The sequence below is a fragment of the Mus musculus genome, chromosome 12 (assembly GCF_000001635.26).
Source record: "Mus musculus strain C57BL/6J chromosome 12, GRCm38.p6 C57BL/6J".
NCBI classification, from domain to species: Eukaryota; Metazoa; Chordata; class Mammalia; order Rodentia; family Muridae; genus Mus; species Mus musculus.
Genome location: NC_000078.6, coordinates 73,313,505 through 73,341,490, shown reverse-complemented (window position 1 = coordinate 73,341,490; position 27,986 = coordinate 73,313,505). Strand labels below are relative to the sequence as shown.

General features: G+C 41.7%; 1 protein-coding gene across 12 annotated transcripts in view; it reads right to left on the bottom strand.

The window, feature by feature from the left end:
- Slc38a6 (solute carrier family 38, member 6) overlaps positions 1-27,986 on the bottom strand; it is a 75,260-nt gene that overhangs the window by 20,508 nt on the left and 26,766 nt on the right. For 8 of the 12 annotated variants that reach the window (XR_381537.4, XR_001780471.2, XR_001780472.2 and 5 more), the window contains 5 exons: positions 22,475-22,514; positions 11,433-11,511; positions 4,387-4,469; positions 3,923-3,981; positions 18-83 (listed from right to left, as the gene is read on the bottom strand). Coding sequence is in view for 7 of the 12 variants with exons in the window: in XM_011244154.3 (XP_011242456.1) it covers positions 18-83; positions 3,923-3,981; positions 4,387-4,469; positions 11,433-11,511; positions 22,475-22,514 (327 nt within the window). In the remaining 5 variants the exon portion in view is untranslated. Of the gene's footprint in view, positions 1-17; positions 84-1,437; positions 1,618-3,922; positions 3,982-4,386; positions 4,470-11,432; positions 11,512-22,474; positions 25,707-27,986 lie in introns of those variants that run through there. The other 4 variants (XR_003950074.1, XM_030246833.1, XR_003950073.1 and 1 more) reach the window with 3 other exon arrangements.

The window sequence follows — 27,986 nt, the reverse complement described above, 5'->3', positions numbered from 1 at the left end:
AAGCTAAAAATTATTACCTGAAAGACTTCATTGATGCAATCTAAGGTCACAGGACAAGGAACGGCCCATTTTTTAATTACTACCTGTAAAAGTAAATGCAACCAGCACTTAGATGATCTGTAGTGAAATTCATCACAAGTTGATGCTTTCAATAAAGCCAAACAGAAGTTTCCTTGATGCTCCGATTTTCCCAGAGAGAATGGGGTCACCCTTTAACATGGTCACTGGGCGGAGGGGAGGGCCCAGCATGACAGGAGTGCTTTACATCTGATCAGTGGGGAATCCTGCTCATCAAAGACTCTTGTGTCAATTTTCAAAACTCCAGCAGTACACTGGTTCTGTTTTTAAAGTGCAACTCAAAGAGGAAGCACACTTTCAATAATAACTGCAAAGATTATCTATTATCGTCAGTGGCAGACAGAGCAGAAGAGAGGCAGAAGTGGGGGGAGACTTTAATTCTCAGTGTGCTTGTTGGTACTCCTGATGAACACACACTTTCACCTCTTCAGGTTTTCACGTTCGTGCTATTGGTGAGTGTGGAGAAAGCTGGCCAGAATCGGGTGCAGAGCTAGGGAACTCCAGCTGGAGGGATGCTGTTTCCCAGGACCATCAACGGGCATGCTTCAGGATTTGACTCTTAATTGTGGCCGTCCTGTTCCTGCAGCCCCAGTTGTGGCTGTGTCAACACTGCCATTGTAGCCCTGTTGCAGGCACATAATTACTCTGCAAATGTTTGCTCCAGGCTAAATCCCAGCATACAAAGGGGCAGAGGAAGAAAGGAAGCTTTTGTCTTTGCGGAGACAAGTAAGTAAATACTATTCCTATTTGGAACTTATCTAGTTTGGGACTTTAACAAATTCAATCAAAATTTTATACAGTGATAAATCTAAAGAAAACACACACTTTTAGGATTAAGTTAATGAGAGAACCCAAGAGTCACTTTTAATTTAAAATCTAACCCCCAAGGGGGTGGGGGTGTCTAAGGGACAAACTGGGTATTTCCAGGTAAGTTTTCAAAATAAAACCAACTCCAACCATCAATTTATCAAGAGACAAGAACAAAACAAGAACCAAGAATCTCATTATCTTTTCTTTTCCTGAAAAGTTGGGTTTTTTTTTGTTTGTTTGTTTGGTTTGGTTTTATTTAGGTTTTGTTTTGTTTTAAAAGAGAGATGGAGTGTGGGGTGAGAATGAAGGTAGCTGGAAAAGCAGGGTTCAGCCCTACTGATGCCACTGCAAATTCAATGTCTCCTGTTTTCCTCTTACTGGGTGGGTGGAGGGGGGGGGGAGAGCAGCCTCTGACAGCAACAGAGCCTCCTGGCTTCCTGAGACTGCTGAGTACCAGTCCTTGAATGCCAAGTCAAAATCCTTCAAGATACAATATAGCCTATTTCATTGATTAGGAAAACATTATTGGCAACTTAGTTTTACACTAACATAAATTCCATTATTACAGCTAATTCCTGTGGGTCATCCCAGCTTCAAACCTGCATGGTGCATTGGGGTGGAGAGAGATGCAGACAGGTGAGGAGTGGGCAGAGACCCAAGCACAAGAGAGAGGAGAGTCACAGGAAGTCCTTGCTTGGCGCTGAAGACAGACTGGGCAAGAAGGGCACTCTGGGGGATGGGAAGAGAAGAAGAGAAATCACCTTAGGCACTAAAAATACTTAATGCCCTTGCACAAAAGGCCCTTCCATTTCTGCAGGGCAGCTCCCAGCTTACTTCCTCCCATGTTCCTTTACAGAGATCTCAGCAACTCACCCCAACTCTCTCAATGCCAGTGACAAGAAGGTAGGTTAGAAAAATAAGGGATGAAGGCATCTCTTACTGTCACTTTGAGCCACTGCCAAATTGAAACATGTTTAAACGTAGATACTCTCAAAGGAAAATGTATGCTAAATTTTTAATGGCAATCGGGATCTGGAAGAATAGCTAGTAGAGACACTCCGGTCTGCATTGCTTCACGAGAACAATTAAGACGACGTTTTCTGGATCGATTCTATAAACTATAACATAAATGTAATAAACTTATGCATACCAGTCTCAAAGTAAACAATGGGCAGAGATGCTGAGACAGGTAAGGAATGGGCTAGGACCCAACCACAGGACGGGAGAGAATTGCCGGCGTCTCACGTTTTAAAAACTGGTATGTGTTTTTTAGAGTTAGTTAGCTGGGCATGGTAGAAAACAGCTTGAATGCCAGCCCTAAGGGGGCAGAGGCATGGGCAGATACATTTCTGTGAATTCCAGGCCTGTCTGGTCTACATAGTAAGCTCATGGGCAGCCAGGGTTACACAGTAAAACCCTGTCTCAGAAAACAAAAAAAGACAAAAACAAAAATAGAAATAGAATCTCTAATAAACATGGCAATAAAAAAACAGCATTAAAAAGTATAAACTTCATGGTCTTGCTAGAGTCTAAATTTCAACTCTTCTCACAGGTAGAAATTCAAGTAGATGATTTGTGGAGCATCAGGATTAATATGGGAGAATTATTTCCATGTGACCCCTGCAGCAGAAACCTGCATTGAATTAAAGAGTATCTGCTGCAGCAGAAACAAAACACTGCAATAGACATATTGCATCAATGCACTCCACCTGTGTTAAGCTATTGACTGTGAAAACGGAATTACTTCTACCTATGAAATGCTTGCCTTGTCGATTAAGCGCCAGGGCAAAATTCAGTATGTTATCTACAGGCGATTAAGATTCATACATTCCTATGTGTATGTGGGATACCATCTAACCTCATGGATGCTTCTCATCTACTCCCTTGTGATGAAAATACCTACTGTTTCTCTTTATAGTATAGAACCTAAAAATTATATGCTAACTTGTCATTACTTGATTGACAACTGGGGTGGGTAGAGGGATAATTTTAATGTAGATAAATTAAAAAATGACCAAGCGCTGTTAAATATTTCAGCCTTAACAAATTCCTTACAACATAAATGTTTATGAAGAGTGAAATCAGGGCTACTTGCACTTATTTTAAGTTGCTTTATTCTGTGTCTCAGAAGATGATTTAACCAAAGACAGATGTGATGCAAATATGACTGGTGTCTTCATACAGAGTGGGTATGTGGTTGCATGTTTGTGTGGCTGTGTGTGCATGTGACTTTGTGTGCACACAAACGCAGTAATACGGGGCTGCAAGTTGTGTGCTCAGAAAAAGGTCACTTGGGATATACATATTCCTGGCAAATGAAAGATATTTTATTCTATGTAAGGTTTGACATTTATATACTTAATATGGAATAAAATACAGTGCAAAGGAAAAAGTTTATTAAAATATTATATGCAAGGATCTGTCTTAGGAGAATTAAAAAGCCTATATTAAATTATTTTATAAATATAAAAGAAGTAAAACTGCCATCTGATATATAATAAAAATCTGATAATTAAAATATATTTTCTGCATATGAAGAAAAATATTATTTTCCCACATTATCTTTATGGGAACATTTTACACTGAATAAGCAGGGCGGATAGGATTGCGTTCATATCCCAGTTCTCCTTAGAGCTTTCCAACCAAGTCTCAAACTATAAAACTATAATTTCATCAGTGAAATAAAGCATCAGGACGCTCTGCTAACTGACTGACAGAGCCCACTGCTCCACAGAGTGCTGCTACAGCTGTCCAGGGGTCTATTCTACCTAGAGTCCTAGCAAGTTCTGTATGTCCCTCTCTGACCAACTACAAGATACTAAATTTGTTTTAAGCTTCTTTAAAATAGACAAAATGAATAATCCTGTGACTGAAATTACTTTTATGTTAAAAAAAACCCAAAAAACAAAAAAACCAGTGATGCTAATGATACGAAGTGGGCTATGGTGCCGAGTGCAAAGCTGCTAGAAACGTCAGTCACTAACACAGTTGCGTTTTGAGATGAAATGAGCAATGCTTTATATTTTGAACTTACCACAAGAGCAAAGAACACCATAAAGAAAAATGATAGACTGCTTGTGTAGCCAAGAAAGCCTGTAAAATACCAATAAAATAAAAAGCAATTTATAAGGCAAGTGATCCCGACTTACAAACAGAGCCATGCATCGTGGGCATGTTTTCTACTGCAGCTTGGTATCTGGGCCTAGGGCCCGACTGTCACAGATCATTATGTAGCTCTGCACAGCAGAACAGGAACTGGCCCACCACGAGCAGTGCGATGCATGGGAAGCCTTGCTCCTCAATGGTCTGCTGTAAGGACTTCATTTTAGCGGGGCAGACAGAATGCTGCCGTAAGCCAAGTCATACACATTTAGTTAGCTAGGCAGGGCTGAGGATGGAACAACCAAAAATGGGCCAAATTTAAAAGGACTCACAAGCACTACTCTTCTAAATACATGGTGGTGTGAGGTTTTAGTCCCTCACTCTCTGTAGACTCACCTATCTTGGGAAGCAGTGAGAGAGGAAACACGATGCCTACACAGATGATGATCAGCAACATCTGTCCATCAAGATACCAAGACCTGTCGGAAAAACACTGTTAGGCATAGGACACAGGACTCATTCATGTCTATTCTAACACACATACAGAGAAGACGGGAGGGGGCGGGGGGGAGGGGGAGGAAGAGGGGAGGGAAAGAGAAAGGGAGAGAAAAGGGAGAGAGAGCTTAAAAAAAAGAAAGAAAAAGAAAAGGAAGGGAGGAAGAAGAGAAAAGGGAAAGAGGGAGGGATCATCCATTAAAAACAAGACCCCACTTTTTTGTTAAATGTTGTTAGGAAAGCCCTGCACTATTAATAACAGGTATGAACTTAGGGAGTGTATTAAAATGGTATTGCTATAAGCCTATAGCTCAGCACAAAGGCAAGATCAACAGTGTGAGGCTGGTCTGGACTACATAGTGAGACCTTGTCTCCAAACAACAGCTAAACCTAAACAAACACACAAAAGTGCCCAATGAGATGCCATTTTTTCAATTACCAAAATAACAAATACTTAAAAAATGAGGTAACTCCTATTGTGAGGAGTACTGAGGTATGCCAAACACGGCTGAAAGCTAAAAGCGCACTAATTCTCACATGGAAAGCAACTGGCAATGATGCTAAGAGCCTTCAAATAATTATGCTCTATAAGACTTATAAAATACCATGAGCAACAAAACATCAGCAATAGGAACAGAAACTTTTATAAAGTGGTATTTATTGAGAACATTTAAAATAAGGAAAATTGAGAAAATCATGAAAACTGGATGCAAGCAAATTATTTAATTGTACAACTCCGAAAGAATGGATATGAAGTGTGTTTGTAGTCTGATACTGTTTAAAGAAAAATACAGATATTATTAGGACAGGAACTTCATTGTTTCTGGGTGATAAAGCAAGGAAGGAGTCATTTCCCTTGTCGGACCTCTCTACATTTCTCCAAAGTGCTAACCTTTTCTCTAACAGCTTTGAGAACACTGAGTAAGAATGGTTGGTTAGTAGAGTGTTCACGTGTTTGCTAACAGAGCAGGAACATGGGGCTGGGCCTGTCAGTAGATTGCCTGCATTGCAAGCTTGAGGAATCACATCCACAGAACTCACATTTAAAAAAAAAACAAACAAAAAAAAAACAAAACAAAACAAAAAAAAAAACCTGGGCACTTGGCACAGACCCAGCATGCTCTGGGGACCTGGAGGCAGGTCTGCCGGCCAGATCAGCCTCACTAGCAAGTGTGAACACAGTGAAAGACCTCGTCTTAAAAAGAAAACGAGCTGAACAGCACCTAAGAAGCAACACCCTAGGCTGTCCTCTCTCTCCACACACGTATGCATACAACATGTGTACATTCACACTCATGTGTACACACATTCATACCCAAAATGAATGAAAGACAAATATCAGTACAAAGAGGAAAAAGTAACACTATCAACATATATTTAATAATAACATATTTAAATTTAATTTACTTATAATACAATACATATTTTATATGTTTATGCAATGTATATTAAAATATATATACTATATCTATATTTATGTATATGTATAATATATACAAAATATTATTTAATATGTTATAATAAATACATATTTATATAAGAACTACAAGGCATATTGTATACGCCAAATATATAATATATAAAATATTTATTATTTTTAATAATATAAATATATATTTAAAGTCAGAAGGATATATCTAGAATATAAAAAATGGCTATTACTACATGGTTGTAATACATGGGTACATATATAATTTTAATTTAGTACAGCTATATAAACATTTTAAAGTTAAAGTTAATTCCCCAAGACCTTAATACATGCACACATGAAAGACAAACAGTTCATGATAGAAGTACATGAACTAGCAAATCCATAGGAAGAAAAATCTAATAACTATATATCTATCCTGAGATTACTGAAATTAAGTTAGTAAAATAATCAAGGATGTGGTATACTTGGTCCAACATGTATTACTATGTTATTGTCCAATTAGTACTCTCTGGAAAAAGGATGGCAATATGTAACCAGCACAATGAAAGTATAGTAATTAACCAAGAAGATCAGCAGAACATATTAAATATAAGCACAATTGTAACAATGTAAGACAATAAAACCCAGCTGGGTGGTCGTGATGTTGGCCTTTAATCCAACCACTTGGGAGGCAGAGGCAGGGGAATACCTGAGTTTGAGGATAGCCTGGTCTACAGGGTGAGTCTCAGGATGGCCAGAACTACACAGAGAAAGCCTGTCTGGGAAAACGAAAAAATGAAAGAAAGAAAACCCAGGCTAGAGCAGGTCTGGGACCATCAACGATCAATGGGGATTCCTATGGTGTTTGGCAGATGCTTTCAACTTAACCCTACCCTGTGATAAACTATCCTCTTACACGCTTACAGGTAGCCAGTGTCCCACTGCCCTGACAAATCCCGAGAGTATCCCTTTGCCTGGGTTTAAGAGCTGGCTTCTAGCACGCGTGGTCTTCACTGTTCAGTGCAGATCATTACACTCTGGCTTGTGATGGCACCCTTTTGATAGACCTTTACTCACTACTGCTGGGTAGTGACACCCTCCTTGAGAGTCCTGCTCCAACTCCTGTCCTTTGCAAATGCGCTGCCAGATGCACATGCATTCCTGCTCTGCAGGGCTGATGCTGTGCTTTCTAGCTGCACCTGCACGTGCCCCTCAGTGGCTGGGGTGCAGGAAGCACTATGAAAGCAACCATAGAATAAACACAAACTGACACTCAGCACGTTCATCTTCTAGTCACTCTTGAATAAAAAAACCAAAGAGGAACTTCACAATAGCCTTTCCCAAGAAACACCTGGTAACTAAACTCTGAACCTGGCAGCGAGCCCGGGGCTCTGTCTGAAACATCTTTCCTTCTGGGACCCAGTATCAGACCCAGACAGTTGCAGTGCCAGTAGAAAATGGCCCCGAGGGAGTAGCGGAGCAGACTCCATCTGTTAGCACTGCTGTTCCTGCTGGATAACAACACTGCATTGTATACGGAATATCTGTTAAGAGGGTGCCGCTCACGATCAGTGTTCTAATCAAAAAAAAAGAAAGAAGGAAAAAATGGTTACAAACCAACTTGACTCTGAGAGAGAGAGAGAGAAAGAAAGAGAGAGAGAGAGGGGAGAGAACTACCGGGAAGGTAGAGTTGTAGCAAAGGGTGTGTGTTAAGCTATAGGACCACAGCTTTCCTCTTGCATAGGATTAAAGGAACACTTTGATATCCTGAGTTGTGGCTGAATGTGGGTGCAGAAAACGCAGTCGTGTATATCTGTTAGAGTGGAGACTGACACAGCCCTGACTATAGGGTGTGGAGGCATCAAACTTGCAGAGCTAGGGAATGCTTGGGCTGGAGGGGGCTCAGAGGTCACTCTGTCCAGCATCTTCACCATGTTCTCCACAGCAGCAATGAGAAAACTCGCAGTCCCAGCTGCAAGTCTGAGTTCATGGCATTTTTTGTTTTTTTCCAGATGATCCTTCATCTATTTCATGCTTCACTTTCTCTTCAGGATTGAACTTAAAATCGTAATAAGAAAAGGGTTTTGTTTTAAAACAGTTTGTCTAGACCTGGATACTGGTTATTGGGAGTCATTTCTTATACTTGTTGATTGATGTTAATAAAATCAATCGTTAAGACAATGATTTCTTTATCATTCATCCATTATCAATAAAGGCTACATAGTAAGATATGGGGAGTGAGTTCACATTTCACTTGCAGGCCCCAGACAATTGCACTGCATTTGCCAATGGAGATTGTCCAAAGAACAAATAAGATTAAGCCTAAACCCAGAGAATACAAACCAGCAATAAGCAGTCTTAAAAAGTACATATTAAATACATTTATTTTACAAACCAAGGTTTTAGGATAATTTATTGCACGTAATTTTTTTTTTCTAAGAGAGAGAAAAAAAGAATTATCTAACCAAACTCCTGTTTTCCTACTGTGACCTAGTATACATTCTCTTTGAGCCAAAAGAATTAGAGTCAGAGGTTTTATATTTCCTAGAAAACTTGTTTGATCTGTGGATTTAATCCTATATGATAAAAATGCTCCAACTATGAAACCCAGAGTATAAATCCTTAGCTGTATTGCACATGCTTGGCACGCAGATGTTTTTTCCATTTTTCAATGAAAACCAGATTTATTTATAAGTTGCTTTAATTTCATTCTTGAATAGAATGGAACAAGAGTATCGTATGTTCTCAATTAGGACCGTGCTCACATCCCATATCAATTATGTAACTCAAATGCAAGACAACTTAATTGTGTCAATCATAGTCCCCTGACAAGACCATTAAATGTTAACAGAGAGCTCCCGACTTTTAACAGCTAAAGATTTAAAAAATACAAGTTATTCTAGGAAAAATATGGATGTATCATAAGAGCTTAGTATAAGTATTACTGATTTCGACTTTCAATAGTAACGTTTTGAAATTAGGATATATAAACACAAAGTGATTTGACAGCATCTTTATAAAGGGTCATAGTTCATGAAGGTATTCATACCCACAGACAACCCAGAAAATAAAATATCTTAACTAAACTTATGGTAAACCAAATGTCAAAATAAAACATCAATATCATGTGATCTCAGTGAAGAAATACTTCCACACAACTCACCTAGGAATAAACTGCCCCCCAAGCCATATTCATTACTGCAACATTTGTCTCCGACTTTACAAGATTAGGCTTCAAAGCCTAATGCCCTGTATCCAATTAATATAGTCTCTAAATAAATGAATAGAGGACATGTAAAACAATATGAGTCATCAAAAGTGTGCAATTTTCACACACGGTGGGTGAAAATCGGTGACAAGTAATTGAAGCATGAAGTTTTTAAAAGCCCATTCCTGCCAGAAAGAGAACATTTATACAAAGGTTTTACTAGTATGAGTGAAACAGGAGTTTTCAACTGTTTGAAACAATGAGAAAACAACAGTAGACATGGCAACAGATTTAGAGTGAAAATGTTTTAGCAGACAAAACCCCTCAGTTCTAATAGCAGTTCTACTGCACAGCACTTTAAGTGTTTCTAAGTTTACTTAAAACATGTTAATAGAAGTCAGGACTTAAAACTAAGACAAAAGGTAAGCAACAAGCTCGGTGACATATGACAACCATTAGGACGACCAGTTTCTCCACGGTTGACTCTGAGCTTCCTGGCAAACTGACTAAGATAGGAAAGTCTGCCTTTAATACAATCTCTGTCGCTGGGATTCCCTGCTCTCCTCACAGACACCAGGCTACACACTCGGAAGACGTGCACACGTGCTATCTTATCTGATCATTATAATAATTCTGTTAAGGAAGCAACTAATTAAAGACAAGGTCATTGATGACCTCTTTTTTCTCTTAATTAGTTAATTAATTAATTTTATGTGCACTGTTATTTTTGCCTGCATGGATGTCTGTCTGTGTGAGGGCATCGGATCCCCTCAGGAACTGGAGCTAGAGACAGTTGTGAGCTGCCACATGGGTGCTGGGAATTGAACCCAGATCCTCTAAAAGAGCAGTTGGTGCCCTTAACCGCTGAGCTTCTCCAGCCTTTTCAAAAGGCTTGTTTGTTTTTGCTTTTTTTCTGGTACTGAGACTTGAACCCAGGACCTTGGGTATGCTGGTGAACGCTTGTGTGAGAGTCAAACTCCCAGCCCTCACTGGTGCCTTCAAAGCACCAGGTAAAGAAACGCACAGCTCGTGACCCGTTAGCTGGTCAGGAGTCGGATGCTGGAGGCTAGCCATTGTGAAGTGAATGGGACGCATGTTTCCTTACTGTTTTATTCTTCCTCACACTGCCTTGAGTTCTTAGCTCCATACACACACTTCCCAACTTGGAATTCAAATAACAAAAGTGGTTATTAAGATTTTTACAACAAATACAAAAAAAGTATATTTCACACAGCTACTTCTTAGAGCAGTCAGATATCTAATAGAACATATTCAACACAACCAGGTAGAGCTGACCATAAATCCAGGAATGGGGAGCATGCTGTGGGACCCTAATGAGCTACAAAGTGCCGTGTGAAGGATGCTTTCTGAGGATAGAGGACGTTACCATCCCCATTTTAATGCCATCTTGACAGTTCCTATTTTGATAGAAAATAACTAACTTTCCTTGCATGCACATCTGCACTAGTCTGCTTCTTCAAGGGAAGTCAACTTCTCTAAGCTGAAAACTCAAGTCTGAAGTTTTCCCCTGCGTTCCAGATAAGTTTAATTATTGGGGAAAACCAACCAAATACTCCAGTCTAGAAACAGGGCAGTCCTTTGTTATGGTTTGAAAACTGGACAACTAGCAGGCTTAACCTGAGCTTATTTTTCTAGGGAAAAAAAGGAAGTCTTGTTCTAGATATCAAAAAGAAAAGTATAATGAATGTGTTCCTTACCCATAAAAAGAGCTAAGGCAACGAACATACTATGTAGGAGTCTGTGTTTAAAGGAGAAAGCAGTATGCGTGGTGCAGCTCTTTCACAATATTAAGGAAGGCAAAGTAGCACAAGACTTCACCCGTAGTTCTTTATGCTGTCTAATATGAACCTCCCACAGTGGCTGCAACCATCATATTCTTTGTCACAACGCCTTGCTGAGAGGGTGACAGCAGAGATCACTCCATGTCACTCCCACGTTGAGATCCTGAGGCTTCCCCTAATCTCCTCCAGTTTCATACCCTAGAAGGCTTCTTTACTTTGCTCTAAGAGCTAATTCAGACTTGACTTGGCCTTTACCTTCACGGAGCACAAGGCCCGGGGCTGCTGTGGTTGGCAGCACAGTGCTCAACACGGTGGGTCATCAGCAGACATGTGCAGACATGTGGACAGTGTTTCCTCTATGACTGCTCCACTCCACAAACCCTGTAAGCATCCTGAGGCTAAGCACTACATTGCTCTCCCTCCCTCGACACTAGGTTTTAGTCAAAGCACAATGGACAAATGAATGAATAGATTATGAATGGGCAGGCTGGTGGATGGACAGATACAATGGAACATTTTTTCTTACCCACTGTGGTCACTAGGTAAAAATTCTGAAATAGCAGCAGGAAGCTCTGTTTTAATAATTAAAAGATAAGATGACATAGCTGCAAAAAGAACAAAGAGAATTCCTATTACAATTAAGCCATTCAAATAGATTCGAAGAGTAATCTATCCAGGAACACATATGTCTGTTGGCTCTTGGGCAGCATATAGAAGATAACTTACAATGAACTATCCCAAACACACAGACAGCAGAAAGCAAGGTAAATGGCTCTGTAGAGAAGAATCGGCAAGTTTATCATATAACCTTTGTTAGAACCGGGCACTTTGTAATAGGCCATTTATAAAGCTTTGCAAAAACTCCCTTTTGCATTGTCTCCTCTGTCCAATGTACAAAAAGTTAATTTAATAACAAACATGAAGCCAGGCGTGGTGGCGCACGCCTTTAATCCCAGCACTCGGGAGGCAGAGACAGGCAGATTTCTGAGTTCGAGGCCAGCCTGGTCTACAAAGTGAGTTCCAGGACAGCCAGGGATACACAGAAAAACCCTGTCTCGGAAAACAAGGAAAAAAAAAACACAAAACAAGTAATATTAATAACTTATCACTTGTTTTTTTTTTTTAATTTTAACTAGGAAGAAAGGTCACACTCAGAAGTCCAGGTCCCTCGTTCTCTTCCTCTCTCTGCTACATATTATAAAACATAAGCAGAATAAACAGGAACTTTATATTATATAAGGCTGTTCTCTGATTCACGGCTCCATACAGCCTGCTGAGGCTCCAGAGCTTCATATCCATGCCCTGTGTGTGTTAGCAACCAAAGGAAGCATTGTATCTGGATTTTATCTGGTAGCGTATGAGAAATAGCTGGCTTGTCTATCATATAACAATGGTACTGTTCCTTACATGGTTATGAAAATACACGGTCATTCTGGTGCTGGAAGAGATGCTCAGTGGTTGGCTCCCAGAACTGCTGGGCGGCTCTTAACTAGCTGTAGCTCCAGCTCCAGGAATCTGATACCCTCTTCTGTCCTACACACACACACACACACACACACACACACACACACACCCCTGTAAAGTTTCCATCATGAATATGGCCATGGAACATAGAACTCACTTAGGCAAATACAGAAGGGGAAACTTACTCAGCTCTCTGGAAACCCAGATGATCCGGAGTCATACCTTCAGTTTAACAATCTTTTCCCCACAGATTGATATCACACACACTCACACACACACACATTTTTTTTTAAAGAGCCAATGAAAAAAACCACCCTTGAAGAATGAAGAGTGTATTCTATGTGCACACTGCTTTTATTACTTATTTATATTTCAGGAAACATTCCACTTTCTCTTTGGCCTTATAAAAACTAAGAACACCAGTGAATGCCAAGTCTGAACAATGGAGGCCTGGAGGAAGTTGGATGAGAGGATGCACAGTTTAAGAACAGTGCATTTTCCAGGCAAGCTGTTGGAGAGTAGCTGAGCCCTGCAGGTATGATGCTGCAATAATTTAACTCTGAAGAATAATGACACATGTCAGCTTGCAGGACAAGAAATAATTACATGACAACACGGTTTTTGTTTGTTTGTTTGTTTGTTTTTGTTTTTTTTAAATAGCAGGTACTTATGGTAAAGTTAATTTTAGAACAGGCAAGTAACGATCACTTGCGATGAAAACATGCACCAGTGTCTTGTAATTTATGACTGTTTCTTTTTCTCCAGAAGAAACATGGCTGCTCACCGAGAGCCATCGAGACATGCGTACAAGCCCTTAGCTATGGCTCCTGTAAGAAATGTCTATGGATATAGAAATGTCTTCTCGCTTGTTATACTTTCTCAGGAGAGACACCATGAGCTGGGCACAGGACAGAGGAAGGCTGATGCTTACCTCCTTGCTCAAGGGTTTGGAGTCATCACGGTAGTTTGTTTTCCAGAGAACTAACTATATGTACATGATGTGATGCAGAGGTTTTGCGATTGGCTTAGAAACTCCTTAAATGTATCTTGAGAGAGGAGGAGGGGTAAAGAGACAAAAGTACATTCAGAAAAGGGATGCAACAGAACAAGGCCCGCAGAACGACTTCCGACCCAACACTTTTATCATCTGAGCATCGGGCCTTCGGCTGGGACTCATCCAACACCATCTGCATCTCTAAAGTTTCAGACATCCATCGCTTCCAGTAATTTTCTATTTTTTTTGATCTTTAATTGTAAAAAAGCTACAATGAGCGTGAGATTGTATTTCTTCCCATATACAATCTGCCATTCTTCCCAGGATTCTATTAGCCTCTGGCTAATCACTCCATCACTTCTGTCCTGAAGCCTTCACCCTGCTGTTCAAATGGGAGTCCTGTGTCAACAGATTCCAGTCTGAAGAGCCATGTGGATTTTAAGAAATACGAACTCACTAAACATATGTTTCTGTTTTTTTAAAAAAGGCCTCTCAGTATACACGAGTATAATAAAAGATGTAAAACCCTGCTTCTTCCTTGGAGAATGCTGGTGTGTTTTAAGAGCTACAAAACCACAGAGTCTACCGTGGGGAAAATCCCACTGGTTGAGCAAGTAAAACAAAGAAATCTCACTGTTAAAGCTACTTTTTCTTAACCACAAATAAATTTTCATGTAAGTACTAACACCTTAACATATAATACACAATACTGAGAACAAAAGATTCAGATACACTAGAAATACACCTTAATTACAGACAGCCACATCAAAAGATCCAGTCAATAAAGTAAGCTGAGAAAGGTTTAGAAAAATATTATCAGCGGAAAAGCTCATATATCCACTGTTTTTAACCAGAAGGTCACTAGGTTGAAAAGCTGGTTGCCTTGTCTTTTGTCCCATGTCTTCTATTAATGGCATAAGGAAATGCTTAAGACATCTTGGAGAGACAGGCCATAAGCAAAAATTTGTAAATGATTTTTGCTGGAATCTCTCCATGGTACAGACTCCTAATACAACATGCTTCCTCCAAATTAATGGCTGACCAGCGTCATCCACAAGGACCACAGTTACAGGCAAACAGTTCTGGCCTCCTTAACACCAGAGCCAAGATCCGTGTCTAAGATACACCTGGACGACAGTTATCAGCCATTACAAATCAGTTAGTTTCACCACATTAGCCGAATAGGTATTCTTTCCCCTTTGTTTTGAATGAAACTATGCTGGAAAGAAAATGAAGAATGCTGTCAACCTAGTCAAGACACAGGAATTGAAAAATCACATGGAAAAGCGATGGTTCCATCAGGAAAGCACTGAGACAGAGACGTCTGGTCAGGCAACAGCAGGTAGAAAAGTCTCACTACTGCCTGAGGTCATGGGAGTCATGAGTTTGGACACAGAGGAGCAAGGCTAGAGAATGAGGACACTGCTCACACTGAGCACAGCAAGCATCTTCCATGCTTGGCTACATTCTAAGTGATAGGAAGTTCTTTGCACACCTTTTTCATACTGACCTGCCAGGAAGCCATGATTTCGCCCACAGAGATTGGGAGTCCTGTGCACACATTTGCTACGTGGGTGCTGGTGCAAACAGTTGGTCTGACTTGAGGGGCTCGCTCTATTACAAGCTAGTTTGCCCTGGGCAGGTGGGGGAAGCCATCAGCCAAAGCCAAGAAAAATAAGAAAACTCTGTCAAAGGGCCCTCTCTAGAATGAAGCCTTTATTTATTTTTATCAGCATTTAAGCAACAAACAGCTTTTGGCTGCTGAGTTCATCAGCTGGGCTCAAAGAAAATAACCATCTCTCTAATGAAGATCAAAGTTTTGCACCACACTGGAGACATCCTGCTTTGTTAATGGAGTCCATTTGGGGCTGTAGCCCGTTTGTTGGAGTAACTGGCTCAAAATTCATGAGCTTCATGCCAGGACTTCATAGTATCTGCTGTCATTATTTAGTTGCATGTCAGTAGAGGCAGAGCTGCAAAGAGAAAGTCTCCTATTTGCATGTATCAGAGATTTAACACATCACTGAAACCTGAAAGAAAAGACAAAAAGCAATCCCCTTCCCCTGTGTCTCTAAGCTTTAGAACTAGCGCTCCCCAAGCAACCTGAGATATTTCTCCGTTTGTCATTAGTTAACCACATAACTTTAAGAAAGAAAAGACTTGACTGAGTTTGGGTCTAAACAATCATTTGTCTAAAAGACAATCAGTCATGTTGTCAGGCACTTAGGAGAACATGCATGAAGCTGGGATGACATTCAGCTATTTTAAAAATAGCACTGGGTTCTCAGCACTCGCGGGGTTGGGGGTGGGGAGCCCAGCAACGCTCAGAGGTTAGTCAGAGGCCTAAACAAACAGAGGCACTATGGTTTGTCTTTCCATGGTTTGTCTTTAGTCATGGATAATAACTACTGTATTCAAGATGGCTCATTAACCTGGTGTTTCCACTAGATTTCTAAATGCATGGAAATTTTAGACCCACTCAAACTGTATCAGTCTCTTTCTTAAGAAGAATCCTTTTTTTTTTCCCTCAAAATCTCTATAAAACAATGTAATTTCCCTAAGTTGTGCAAAACTGGAAAAAATTTCACATGGTGGAAAATGTTACTTCACTGTCCTAAAAGAGCCCTTATTTTACAGTTTGTTAAGACCCTAAACCTAAGCAGGACCAGAGAAGCAGGCCTAGTGGCTAGGCTCTAGAATTCCAGTGACTCGGGGCTGATATCAGAGGATCAAGAAGTTCAAGGCCTGCTTGTCTCTAACAGAAGGGAAAGGAGGGCTAGGGGAAAAGCCTGCTTAGCCTGCATGCAATCCTCAGACACACACACACACACACACACACACACACACACACACACACACACAGAGTCATCTATTTTTAAAATCTTGTTATCAAACGTCAACTGAAATAACTGCTAATGCACTGCTTTTGAAATGATGTTACTACTAAATTTTGTCAAGGCAAATGCCATAGTGCCTCTGTTTGTTTAGGCCTCTGACTTGTGAAAAGGGACTCCTCTCAAATTTCCCATACTTCTAGACTTTTGCAATATTTTCTAGAATTTGGAGATAATACTGTTCAGGTTTTAAAGCAAAACAAAACAAAACAACCAACCAACCACAAAGCTGCAGTGTGCCTGACCAGCAGATGGTGGTGTAGCAGCACTTCCAAGCCCAGCTCCTGAGGGACAGGCCAGACCTGTCCCTGTATCACTACCCTGGGCTCCTCCTTCACAGTCATAAGAAGAGGAAGAACACAATATAAGCTGTCTAACATTTCATCATGGACTGTGGTTGTTTGCTGGGTCTTGTCTGTAAGATGCAGACTCTGAGCTATCTTAGTGCATAGGCAGCTGTGGTTCTCCCACACCTAATAGCCCGAACTGAGGCATTAATCAAGGCTGCTAACGTCTGTGGATTCGGTGCCAGACTTTCCAGTCCGGAAAACTTGGGCCATCCTAGCCATTTCGGGAGGTTCCCGTGAAGCTAGGTTTCTCCTGACAACGTACAGCGAGTCAATGGTTAATCTTCTGTGAGGCCCTAGGAGCTAAGCCATGAAGACTCACATATTATAGAAGTAGAGGAAGTTGGCCCGCTGCTCAGAGCCACTCATGGAAATGTTGTGAGTTGAGCAAGATGTGTGAATTAGGAACATTAAGTGGCTCTGCTTTAGCCGTGGACTTCCAAGAGTGAGTAGGACTTTCCTTGGCGTAACTGAGCTGAGGGGAGGTTTGCTGTTTGATTTCCAGTGACAGTGCCGCCTACGGAATGGTCTACCACAGAAGTTTAATTTCATGTGAAACTGACTATTTTTCAGATGGTGGGAAGAGTGAGTAATGAAACAGCAGGCGCTGTGAGAACAGCTGGCCTTCCCACCACACTACTCGGTCCTCTTAGAAGGTACTTCAGTAAGTTCAAACCCAGCACTCGCATTCTCTTGCCAGCAACAACATTCAACATTAACGCTCTAGGATGGCTCCTTTCTCCCTCTGGCCCAGCAGAAACTTTCTCACAGCAAACGCTAGCTCTGCTGAAGGCAGGGGACACAGAGAGCTACAGCTGGTCCTCGCCTCATTCAGGCTCCAAATCACTGCTGAGAGACCAGATCATTTTCTTATGGCTCTCCATGTTCTAAAGGCCAATAACTCTAAAACCTTAAGAGCCCTAAATGTCATAATTGGCATTTTCACAGGTTATTGGAAGGAAGCCCCTACCACAGTCACTTTGGTAAGTCACACTGGTGCCTGTGGTCAGCGTGAGTGCCTGTTTGTTTATGACTATGGTAAGGGAATAAACCAGGCCTTCACCAAAGACCCACAGAATAAGTAGTCAAATGTAATTTATGAATTTATGATCATTTTGCTCTTGTTTTTCCTTTTAGTGTTAGGGATTAAAACAAGAAGGTGAAGATGTTTAAACATTACATAGCACAGAACAGAAGTTGGGGCCACAGGAGATATGCATGACATATATTTTGTGAAAAGTCTTTAACTTAAAAAGAGAGCGAGAAGCTGGGTGTAATGGCTAACAACATTTGTCAACTTGACAGGATCTAGAACTCCTGGGAGACAAGTTTAACTGTGGCTGAAAGAGCCACCCCAGGACTGTGGACAGTGTCACTCTGTGGGAAGGAGTCCTGGATTAAAGAAAATGGGGACAGAAGGGGAGCACCACTAACCCCTGCTCTCCACTTCCTGACTGTGGGGCACTCTGTCAGCAGCCTTAGGGTACTGACTGTGGGGCACTCTGTCAGCAGCCTTAGGGTACTGAAGCGCTACCTTCCCCTCCAGGATCTTGTCCCCTGGAGCTGTAAGCAGAGATAAAGCCCCTGCTCAGGTACTTGGTTGCAGCATTAGGTAAAGTAACTAATATATTAGGTGTGGTACACTCCTGCAATCCCAGTGGTGAACATCTGCAATCCCAGTGCCCAGGCACCAAGGCAGAAAGACTAAGACTCAGAGGCTAACCTAGACTGCACAGTAACAACCTGTAACACAAAAAGGGAAGGGGGAGAGACTGAAAGAGTTAGGAAGCTTTAAGACATGACACCTAACTAAAAATACAGACTCTGCCCCATTAATGCCTAAAAGAATTGACATGCCATGGCACCTTCCCCAAGAACCACATCAGAATCTACACTTCTAGATGAAAACAGATTCCAAGCTCTGCATTTCCCACCAAAATTTTTAACAAAGGCAAAACTAAAGCCAAGAGAATGAGGGGGGGGAGAGGGAGAGGGAGAGGGAGAGGGAGAGGGAGAGGGAGAGGGAGAGGGAGAGGGAGAGGGAGAGGGAGAGGGAGAGGGAGATCCTTGAAGCATGTGCCTACTTGACCAAAGGCTGGAGGTGACAGAACACAAGGCATCTGACATGTGACCCAGTGCACTACTGACAAGAGGAAGCTTCAAATTCTATTGTAAGGAGGAATAATTTATGCCTGTTGGCTGAGGGCTGAAGTCTCTGGAAACCTGCTGCCACTTACTTATTCCTCACAGGCTCTCAATAAGTCAGCTTTCAAGTAATGTGACTAAAATAATGCATCCATCACTGTAAAATAAGCATTCCTAGCTTTCCTGAACGTAAGGGCATTTAAAATGTGGCATCTAAGTTGCCCTTTTCTATCTAGTTCTAAAACAAGCAAGCGAACACCAGCCGTAAGAACGCAGAGACCTGATGGTTCACACCCCAAATCCAAGAACCCCACCCCCACCCCATTCAAAGGGCTGCCCACACAGCTTCATCGGGATGTTTTCAGGGACAAAGAACACTTTTTAAAAGGTGGTGGGTCATCTCCACTTCAATCACACAGCTTAATGGCAGGGCTACGTGCTAAGTCTGACAGTGTCCCCAGTAGGAAGCAGTCCCAAAAGGAAAAAGTGTTTGAGGTGGCATGTAAGGATGGGAAAGGGAAGACTCCACACTCACACACGGATTTAGCCCCATTGTAACAAAAATAAAAGTCTGACAACAGTGCTCTATGTGAGCACCTGAAGGCTCCCGCCACATTTGATCTGGTAAAAGAGCCCTCACTCAACTTGGTTTCCTTCATTTTGGACTTCGAGCCTCCAAGAGCTAATAACTGTTTATTACAAAAATTACCCAGTCAATGGTATTCTGTTACAGAACACAGAACGAACGAGCAAGAGTATCCTAGACAAGGAACTTAAATTAGCCTCTCTGTGGACTTGTTTGCATCAGAACCAATTTTGCTCTCAAAAAAACCCCAAAAAAACAAAAAACCAAAAACTGGATTAGTCTAGTTTTTTTTTTCTTTATCTTTTACTTTTGGCCTTGACACTACTGAAGGACCTGGCATGTTGTTTGTTCTTGCACGCATGCATGCATGCACATGTGTATGTGCGTGTGCCCGTGTTGACATGGGCTCTTTAACTTACATGTCTGAGACAGGCTCCCCACTCAAAGTGCTGCCACTGACTCAGCTATGTCAGCTGGCCAGAGTCCCAAGAGCCTCCTCTCTGCTTCTCCTGCCCTGGGTTAAGGTATCCATCGTCACACTGGGCTGTCTGAGTGCTGGGAACCTGCACTCGGATCCTTGCTTGCCCAGCAAGCACCTTACCAACTAATCTATCCACCCTCCAGTCCCCTCTTATTTTCACTTTTTTTGGGGTGTGGGGGGTTGGTGTTCTAGTGGCACGTACGGCTGTGTACCATGTGCATGTAGCACTTGTGGGGGACAGAAGGGGGCATAAAATCCCTCTGGAACTTGAGTTGCAAACAGATCTGAGTTGCCATGTGGATGCTGGGAATTGAACCTGGGTCCTCTAAAAGAGCAGTCAGTGCTCTTAACCACTGAGCCATCTCTCTAACTCGAAATGCTTAGATCTAGAGGACTGGTCATCTAAACGCCTCTCATTCCAGCAAAGCTGCAGACACTGTTGGGTGCTGGAAGTACAAAGAGGAATGGGCCATAACTGCTGAAGAATTGACAGCACATAAGATGAGTACAGGTGGAGATGATTTTTTTAAACCTTATTTTTAATGATGGCTTTTTAAATGTTTTAACCTCCCTTGTAATCCACCACCCACCAGAGGTAGTAGAAAAGAAAGGATATGGGGGAAGTGGAGCTATTTAGAAAGTTTTTTGGAGCAACTCCTGTCTGTGTTGTCTGGAAATCAGCAGTTCAATTCACAGGTTAACAGTGGCAGCTCGATCCACTGACAAACATTTCATGGATACACCAGCAGTCCAGTTCAGTAGACTAGGGTTAGCAATATTGGTGACATGACCTAGCAGAGACAGCCAGGCCTTGGCCTTGGCTTGAGTCAGCAGGAGGGACCCAGAGGGACACCAGGAGAAGTTCTCAGCTGTGCCTCTCTCAGCAAAGCGAAGATCAGCGAAGATTTGAGCTACAGCTAGCTATATAAGCAAGCCAAGCTCTATCTCTGTCACTCTGCAGAGTCCTGTTTATACCCTTCAAACATCATGTGTCTTGCCTCAGCTCATGCTCCTGTCTCAGCTGACATCACTCTGCCAATCAGCCGGAGTCTTCAGAAACGGAAGCGGAAGCTGAAATGGCAAGAAACTGCAGCATGCCACTAGAAGTTTTTTGATGCATTTCTCTCTATGGTGTCCCAACAAATATAACTCAACTATGCAACCTAAATGTGTGTTGGTAGCAAAGAATCCTTCATCATGTGTCCTTTCTTTAGCAGAACATCCTCTCTCCTGTGTCTGCTTCAGTTAAACCTTCCTTCACAAGTCTGCCTTAGCTTTTCACCTTCACGTGTTTGCCCCAGCAAAACATCATCCAACCAACTTTCCAAAGAACCCTTAAGTTTCCACTTCCGATGACCTCAGAGAAAGAGCAGCTAAAGCAGCCATGTCTAAGTCAGGTCAGAGAAACAGAGGTCACTGCCGTTAAAACTACAGGAAACAGACAGTGGGCATCACGCTGAGATTAAAGCTTGGATTCAAATTCCCTAACTAAATCTTCAACATAAATTATTCAACAATAGCTCAATTCAATCTGCACAAAATCTTAATGAGGGCCTGCAGAAGAATTATAACTAAGCAGAGTTAAGCAATACATATTTGCTAACTAGAAATTATTCTACAAGAAATCTTGAAAGCAATTGTACTACAAAAATTCCCAAAGGCTGAAGTTAGTTTTCCTGGTTTTTGGAGTGAAGTACGAAGTCACTGTTTCATGAAAACTCAAAGCATTAAAATGTGGACATTCAGGATTCCATAACAATTCATTGATCAGACGCTCCTTCCCCACAACTAAAACACTAAAGGTACAGTTTAGTTGAACAATACTTACAGTGAAATAGCTCAGATCTTAAGTTCAATTACATAATTATATAAGACTATTAAAACTTGTGAGCACACAAACTTGTGTAAGACCCAAAGTTCACATCACTTTCCCTGTGGATTTTCCACACACTGACAGTATTTCTTTAGCATTTCACCAGTGGTAAAAAGAAATGAAGATGCTGCTCAGCTCTATGAAATCTCTTTACAGCATGTATAAGCGATTTCTGTACTTTGGAGTTAAATGTTTAATACATTCGGCCAACTGTCTATAATTAGCAGTAATTTTCATTTCTAACACAGACTCATAATTAGGATCATTTGTAGGATCAGTTTTTAGTAGAGACCAGAGGAAAGATAAAATTGAGAATGTCTCTTGTCCTTAGATTTATTAGAAGCCACTTGGTCATTCCTAACGTCTTAGCTTCTAGCGGACATTGTGCACACCTGACTGTTCACACAGCCCACAGGGCTCCAGTCCCTATAACAGGGCACCTGTGAGTGGGTTAACAGGGTGAATGCAGAAGAAAAATAGTCAATTCTCACTTTGGGAGCATTTCCAAACTGCACCCTCTCACCACCACAGCCACTGAAAACTAATGAGTGCACTGTAGACATAGGGCAACTATAATCAAGACCTGGCTAGGGTGGACATTAGCATGTTTACCACTGATACTAAAAAGGATCCAAGAAAGAGCAGGAGGCAAATAAAGAGACTTCTGAAGATGGCTATGTCTACAGAGATTTAGTGTCCAAGCTAGACCAGCAGGAAGGCCAGAAGCCAGGAAAACAATGATTTCCATGACCTGTTGTATACATGACACACTTCCAATGCTTACCTCCAATATTCTGAATTATTATGGTGCCTGCCACCACCACCTAGAAGAGAACAAATATATTCAGAAGATAAAAGGAAAAACAGTAGAAAAGGAAAGATTTTTATTAAAGTCCAATATCAAATCCAACAAAGATAGATGCAGAATTCATGACCAAAGAGACAGATTGCAAAGAATTAATTTTATCAGCTGTTTGTCCTACCTCAGTGTTTCTCAGCCTTCCTAAGGCTGTGACCCTTTAACACAGTTCCTCATGTTGTGGTGACCCCCAATCATAATGTTATTTTCATTGTTATTTCATGCCATTATGTTGCTACTGTTATGAATCGTAATGCACATACCTGTGTTTTCCAATGGTCTTAGGTGGTCCCTGCGAAAGGGCTGTTAAACTCCCAAAAAGGCTGTGGTCCACAGATTGAGACCCAGTGTACTACATGAAATTAATGTATATTTAAAAAGTCTCCCTTTAATATCTCCATAAACAGATTGGAGTGGGTGGTGCCAACACTATATATAGTACATAAAGGAACTGATAAGTCTTCTGACAGCGGCTTGTCCTGTGGACATCCCAGTCTCAAAGATTAAAGAAACCACAACAGAAAACGCTAGGATATAATGATCAGAGCAGGAAAATTGAAGCAAAATATTTCAAACTTAAAGAGTGAAATAAACTAAGTGTAAAGCAGCAGGTGTGGTGAGGACAGTGACTGGAGGCCCCTCCCTCTGCTTCCTACCCAGTCTTCCTCTCCAGTCAGACACTTGAGAAAGTGGATCCAATGTTGCCACATCATCTAGGATTTAGTAAACCAGGAAGTGATTTTCACAATTTCAAGAGTATAAAAGTTGAGCCAGGCAGGGGTAGCTCACCTTTAATCCCAGTGCTCAGGAGGCAGAGGCAAGTGGATCTCTGTCTGGTTTACAAAGCTAATTCCAGGACAACTAGGACTATACACAAAAAAAAACCCTGTCTTGAAAAACAAACAAACAAACAAACAAACAAACAAACAAACAGAATACGAAAGTCTGCAATGGGCTAACAATAAAAAAAGATCTGAGTTAAAGTATGTCCATGACTAAGCTGCCTGTTGTTGGCTCTTGTTTCTGGACTTGGATGAGCTCCCTGGAGAACCGAGAGGAAGTGTTTAAATATTAGACTGTCTTGGGCCTCCTGACCACTCAACACCTGGGCTGTGACCACCAGCAAACATTTGGAGCTGACTAGCTACCTTGAATCATGCAGGCCTCCACAGACCGAGGACAGGTCACACGTAAGGTTCACCTCTACAGGGAATTCTTCCTGGGACAAGCTCTGCCTATCCTGGAAACTAGTGAGAACTAGAGTCCCTGCAGTCTGAAGAGGAAGGCCAAAGATCTAAAACTCTGGTAAGCCTTCCAGAGATGCTATTGTACTAGCTGGTTTTATGTCAACTTGATACAAGCCAGAGTCACTGGTGAAACAGAGAAAATGCCTCTGTAACATGGTGCTACGCAGGCCTGCAGGGATTTTCTTAATTAGTGATGATGTGGGCAGGCCTAGCCCACCTACAGTGGTGCCATCCCTGGGCTGGTGGCTCTGGGTTCTATAAGAAAGCATTCTGAGCAAGCCACGAGGAGCAAACCAGTAAGTAACACCCTTCCATGGCCTCTGCATCACTACTGTCTCCAGGTTCCTGTCCTGTTTGAGTTCCTGCCCTGACTTCCTTCAGTGATGGACTGTTTCCTGGAAGTATAAGCCAAATAAACCCTTTCCTCCCAGTCTGCGTTTGTTTCTGATGTTCTATCACAGTGACAGTAACCCTAAGACAGTGGTCACGGCCACTCTGAGTTTTCTACAAGGCAGCTTGCACCTCAGCTCAAATGAGTTCCTAGAAATCCAGTTGTTTGTGGGAAGATAGTTCTGACTTTGTGTGTATCGCTTGCAGTGCAAATGAAACCCACCGGCCACACAGGAAATACCTCTATTTTCTATGAATATACTGCAAATACAGCATCTTAGAACTAACCCCTTCTCCATTCCTTGGCTAAAATTAGGTATTTAATGTTTAGAAAGCCAGAATGAATGTCTGCCTATATATTTTTTTCTGTGCTTACTACAGTATATGGCATAGCACTACTCAATATAAACTCATCTGAAAAGTATACACACAAATTTAAAGACAATTTAAAAAACATTCCTTAAATTTTTCAAAAACGATTTCTTTGATTCTGAAAATGATATTATCCAACCACACATCATAGCCAGAGGGAAGAAAATGGGAATTTCGGATCAATAATAGAATAGGGACAAAGTACAAGCAGAATCTAACAAGTCCTCACTCTGGGTACACTCTGCCCAGTGCAGCTGCTTACTTAGAATGGACACCTATGTAAACAGTGACAGACTCCACGGCTTACACTCTCAGGCTGCACTGATGAGATGCAGGGATGAGGGAACTACTACTGTGAGCTAATGGCAGAGTGCCACCGGAGACACAAGGACACACACCTACAGGTCATTAACTCAACCAGGGTGTGTCTTTGTTGTTGCTGTTATGGCTTCAGCTGTTGTGTGCCCTGCTGTATGCATACGCATGCACCCATGTGCTTGGTGATGAAGTACATATGCTGTGCGGGATATGCAGTATCCTGCAGGTGATTACCTGGTTTCAGGGGACAGTCTCTGACTGGACTTAGAGCTAGCTGTTGGTGAGAACCCGTTTCTGCACTCTCCCTTAGCACGGGGGTTACAGGAATATTTGGCTACGTCCAGGTTTTCCATGGGTGCTGGGGATCTGAACTCGGGTCCTGACCTGGGGCATTGTCTTATGCACATTTTCTTCTTCTTCATTCTTTTCTTAGGAAGTGAACCAGAGATAGGGTAAACATTCTGCTCTCTAGGAAGAAAATGTTCTTGGGGACGCCTGACTAAAGCCTTTGCCCTCGAGTAGCGCGCTGTCTATTTAGATTATGAAGATGAAAGCCCTGGTGTTACCTAAGGCTCATGTGCTCCCTCTACACCCCAGGAGTAATGAGAACTGGACTTCCTTCCCATTGGGGAGAAGTGACTCCCTCTGAGACTTACTTCTTAGAAACTAGTTTAGCCATTTACAAGATGGACTCCATTTAGATTACAAACGGGAGAACAAGTGTGGGAGGCAACTCATAGGTTAAGTGGCTCTTTGTTGGGAGCCGCCCCCACATTCGCCGTTACAAGATGGCGCTGACATCCTGTGTTCTAAGTGGTAAACAAATAATCTGCGCATGTGCCAAGGGTATCTTATGACTACTTGTGCTCTGCTTTCCCCGTGACGTCAACTCGGCCGATGGGCTGCAGCCAATCAAGGAGTGACACGTCCGAGGCGAAGGAGAATTCTCCTTAAAAAGGGACGGGGTTTCGTTTTCTCTCTCTCTTGCTTCTCTCTCTTGCTTCTTGCTCTCTTGCTTCTTGCTCTCTTGCTTCTTACACGCTTGCTCCTGAAGATGTAAGAAATAAAGCTTTGCCGCAGAAGATTCTGGTCTGTGGTGTTCTTCCTGGCCGGTCGTGAGAACGCGTCTAATAACAATTGGTGCCGAATTCCGGGACGAGAAAAAACTCGGGACTGGCGCAAGGAAGATCCCTCATTCCAGAACCAGAACTGCGGGTCGCGGTAATAAAGGTTCCCGTAAAGCAGACTGTTAAGAAGGATTCAACTACATGAATTCAGAACTTTTCAGCTGGGGAACGGTGGATACCAGTAAGTATAGCTTTACGAGGTACGCCTGGCCTTGAACTTTCTAACGAAATTCAAGACAGTCTATCAGAAGTAAAGTGGGGAATAGCTTTACAAGGTACGCCTGGCCTTGAACTTTCTAACGAAATTCAGGACAGTCTATCAGAAGTAAAGTGGAAAATGGCTTTACGAGGTATGCTTGGCCTTAAACTTTCTCTAGTGTTAGAAGCCCTTTTGTTCCTTTTCACATGTTATCAAGTGATTAAGATAGGGCTGAAAATTCTAGAGGAAATTCAGGACAAGCTATCAGAAGTAAAGCGGGGAGAGAGAGTAGGAGCAAAGAGAAAATATGGTTCACAAAATAAGTATACAGGCCTTTCCAAGGGTCTTGAACCTGAGGAAAAGTTTAGGTCAGGTAAGAATACCTGGGGAGAGATTAGAAGGAAGGAGAAGGAAAAAGAAAAGAAAAAAGATCAATCAGCGGAGGCTTCTAAGAGAAGGAGCCTATACTCATCACTAGATGAGCTCAAGGAGCCAGTTTTTAGTAGTTCTGAATCAAATGAAAAGGCTATTAGGGCCTGGAAGGCGCTCTCCCGAGCAGGTGAAGCCACTGGACAATAATGACAGAGGCAGGCTCTTGCAGCCTACAAGGTCTTATTGTCTACCCTGGAGTTGTAGATCAGAATTGTAAAGGGGAACTTCAGGTTCTCTGTTCTTGTCCTCAAGTTGTCTTTTCTATATCACAAAGGGACAGAATAGCTCAACTAATAATAATTTTGCCAAGCCTACATGGCTGTTTTTTCTTCTTCTGGTATTCCTTGAGCTGCCAGAGGGATTGGTTCTACTGAAAGTGATTCTGATTACTTAATAATGCCTTTAGATTGTTGTCAAATTTTATCTACTCACGTAGGGGTAAACCCTCGTGGCTCAGGCCATTACAGGTCTGACAGATGGATGTCACGCATATTTCCTCCTTTGAGAGAAATCAATATTTACATGTTTAGATAAGAAGAGATCACCTCCATACCTTAAATGATTTTCAAAAGCTGTTGGGAGATATTAATTGGCTCAGACCTTTTTTAAAGATTCCTTCCGCTGAGTTAAGGCCTTTGTTTAGTATTTTAGAAGGAGATCCTCATATCTCCTCCCCTAGGGCTCTTACTCTAGCTGCTAACCAGGCCTTACAAAAGGTAGAAAAGGCCTTACAGAATGCACAATTACAACGTATTGAGGATTCGCAACCTTTCAGTTTGTGTGTCTTTAAGACAGCACAATTGCCAACTGCAGTTTTGTGGCAGAATGGGCCATTGTTGTGGATCCATCCAAACGTATCCCCAGCTAAAATAATAGATTGGTATCCTGATGCAATTGCACAGCTTGCCCTTAAAGGTCTAAAAGCAGCAATCACCCACTTTGGGCAAAGTCCATATCTTTTAATTGTACCTTATACCGCTGCACAGGTTCAAACCTTGGCAGCCGCTTCTAATGATTGGGCAGTTTTAGTTACCTCCTTTTCAGGAAAAATAGATAACCATTATCCAAAACATCCAATCTTACAGTTTGCCCAAAATCAATCTGTTGTGTTTCCACAAATAACAGTAAGAAACCCACTTAAAAATGGGATTGTGGTATATACTGATGGATCAAAAACTGGCATAGGTGCCTATGTGGCTAATGGTAAAGTGGTATCCAAACAATATAATGAAAATTCACCTCAAGTGGTAGAATGTTTAGTGGTCTTAGAAGTTTTAAAAACCTTTTTAGAACCCCTTAATATTGTGTCAGATTCCTGTTATGTGGTAAATGCAGTAAATCTTTTAGAAGTG